This window comes from Orbicella faveolata, unplaced genomic scaffold (genome assembly GCF_042242905.1).
Source record: "Orbicella faveolata isolate gen_17 unplaced genomic scaffold, um_ofav_v1 contig_12, whole genome shotgun sequence".
Lineage (NCBI taxonomy): Eukaryota > Metazoa > Cnidaria > Anthozoa > Scleractinia > Merulinidae > Orbicella > Orbicella faveolata.
Window position 1 is genome coordinate 12,092,501 of NW_028301539.1, and position 2,500 is coordinate 12,095,000.

The 2,500-nt window shown below is 36.0% G+C and overlaps 1 protein-coding gene across 2 annotated transcripts in view; it reads right to left on the reverse strand.

Moving 5' to 3' along the window:
- The window catches only part of LOC110061481 (integrator complex subunit 11-like), a 23,313-nt gene that overhangs the window by 16,166 nt on the left and 4,647 nt on the right, over positions 1 to 2,500 (reverse strand). For both annotated transcript variants that reach the window (XM_089282430.1, XM_089282431.1), the window contains exons 4-5: positions 2,085 to 2,196; positions 325 to 384 (exon numbers count right to left, since the gene is read on the reverse strand). In XM_089282430.1, the coding sequence (XP_089138556.1) occupies positions 325 to 384; positions 2,085 to 2,196 (172 nt within the window). The remainder of the gene's footprint in view (positions 1 to 324; positions 385 to 2,084; positions 2,197 to 2,500) is intronic.

Sequence of the window (2,500 nt, forward strand, 5' to 3'; positions counted from 1 at the left end):
GTTGTAATTAGTTGTTCCACTCTTAATGTACATATCATGTTTGAACCATTTATTTTAGAAACCACTGGCAATGTCATGAAAAGTTAAGAGTTCGAGGCATCCAGAAATAAACTCCTTTATGTCCCAACATTATTGATGGTGCATTGGTTATACTGTGAAACTACCATTTACCAAAACTTTTCTTGATTCAAAAAAGCAAGAAAAGATCCCACTGACTGAACAACAAAGTTGATTGTCAACATTCAAAATCACCCAAAATACACGTAGTATCAGCAGTAAGAAAATGAACGCCTGCAGTCACAGTAGCTGACAGAGCTCACAAACCTGTGAAGTGAAGAAATTGGTCTCTCCTTTCCTTTCAACTGTGATTTTCCTGTAATCTTCCTGTTTTATATAAACTGTCACTTGTTAGAGTCAAATTAACTTTAAATTTTACAATTTCAACAACAAGTTTATGGGCTTCATGTTATCATGTTCATTAGCACAGTTAGTTCTAAATAGCTAACTGTGCTATGAAATCACACATTTTGTTGCAGTCATCTGTAACTGCAAGACCCTGTCCCCCCAAAAAGAGTTATTTATTTATAAAATTCTTTTGTTATAAATTCAAATGATTTTTTTCCAAGAAATACTAATCCTGTTAAATTTGCAAACACAACTCACTTATTTTTTTCTCTACCCATACTAAAAATCATAGACCCACAAATGCCTAATATAGATAAATACATGTAGAATACCCTTATACCCTTATACCCCTTATACTCTTATACCCCTTATACCTGTTATACCCTTAAATACCCTTATACCCCCATACCCTTATACCCCCTATACCCTTATACCCCCTATACCCTTGTACCCCCTATACCCTTATACCCCCTATACCCGTATACCCCTTATACCCTTATACACCCTATACCCTTATACCCCTTAGACCCCTTATACCTCTTATACCCTTATACACTTTTACCCTTATACTGTTATACTCCTTACACCCTTATACCCTTATAGCCTTATACCCTGTATACCCCTTATAACCTTATAACCTTATACCCTTATACCCTTATACCCTTACACCCATGTACCCCTTATACCTATGATCAATCTATGATCAAATGTATGTCTATCTTATGAAGAATAATCTTCTTTCCAAACATCAGTCCATCTTCCGTGCAGTTCACTGGATGGTTACAGCTCTACTCGAGGCAACTAATTGCTGGGCTCTTAATATAGAACGTGGATTGATCAATGTCGTTGTTTTCTTAGATTTAAAGAAGGCATTTGATACAGTCAACCATGAGATTCTCTTATTCAAGCTTTGTTCGTACGAAATTCGTTTTAAATTATCAAACAAATTGTTGTGAGTCCGCCCAATATACAAGAATATATTTTCTCCAAAGAAGCGGCCAATATAATGTGGTAATGCTACCTCAAAATCACCTTTAGGTTATACTTATGCCCCAAGCCTGGGGAAGGAAAGCACATTTCAGTGAGGCAAAAGTGAAACCCCCAAAATGCCTCTTTCATTTTTATTTGTTTTCATTTGCAGCTTGCTTTTCATGACTTGTACAGTGTATTTTGTTTTGTTAAAACAGAATTGCAAAACTCAAAAACAAAAGCAGCAATATAAATTTTTGTAAAAAAAGCTGCAGCACTTGCATGGATACACCAATTATTGAATTTGTTTGACCAAAAATAGTATTGTTTCTCAGTCATGACCTGATCACTTTGCTGAACACTTTATTTCAAAAATATGATTGGTATTAGACCATATTAGTGTCATAGAAAATCTCTGCCCCCAGACCCCTCCCCTAAATTTCTACAATTCACTCCACCCCCCTCCCTGTCTTCCCCAACCTCCCCAACCCCCCAGATTGACCACAGCAAATTTTATCCTGGGCTCCTAAAAAAGTGGCTTAGGCTCCTAATCTTTGAAGTTAGGAGCCCAAAGGGCTCCCTATAAATTTCCTTAGGCAATAGCCTTGTAGATGGTAAAGCAAATTATTGTGCATTACTTGCAACAAGTCAGTGGTAGATTTGATCGTGACATTGGGGTTTGCAAATGCTTGTGTTAACAACAGCCTTACCAACAGAATAGGACATATAGCCTTAGTTGGGTGTGTCATGTAGATAGGTCCATCATAGCCAACCATTTCTGAGAAATATGGTAATGCACCACAGTGATCTAAATGAAAATGGCTGAAGAGAAAGACATTATTCATTATTCAATTTGGGTACAAATGTGAAAAATTCAAATTATCGGTATGTTGAAATTATCTTATTTAACTACATCGTTCTTTAAAAAAATCCAATTTGAAAGTTTTAATTAATTAAACAAAACACTAAATGCATACAGTCAAACCTATACTAAGCAGACACCTTCTATTACGTGGACAGCAGCACAAGTCCCATTTTTTGCACCACATTTACTGTAAAAGATACCATCCTGTTTTCAATGGAAAGCTCTAAGACTATTTAAAGCGGATGAGGAAAATTAACCTTG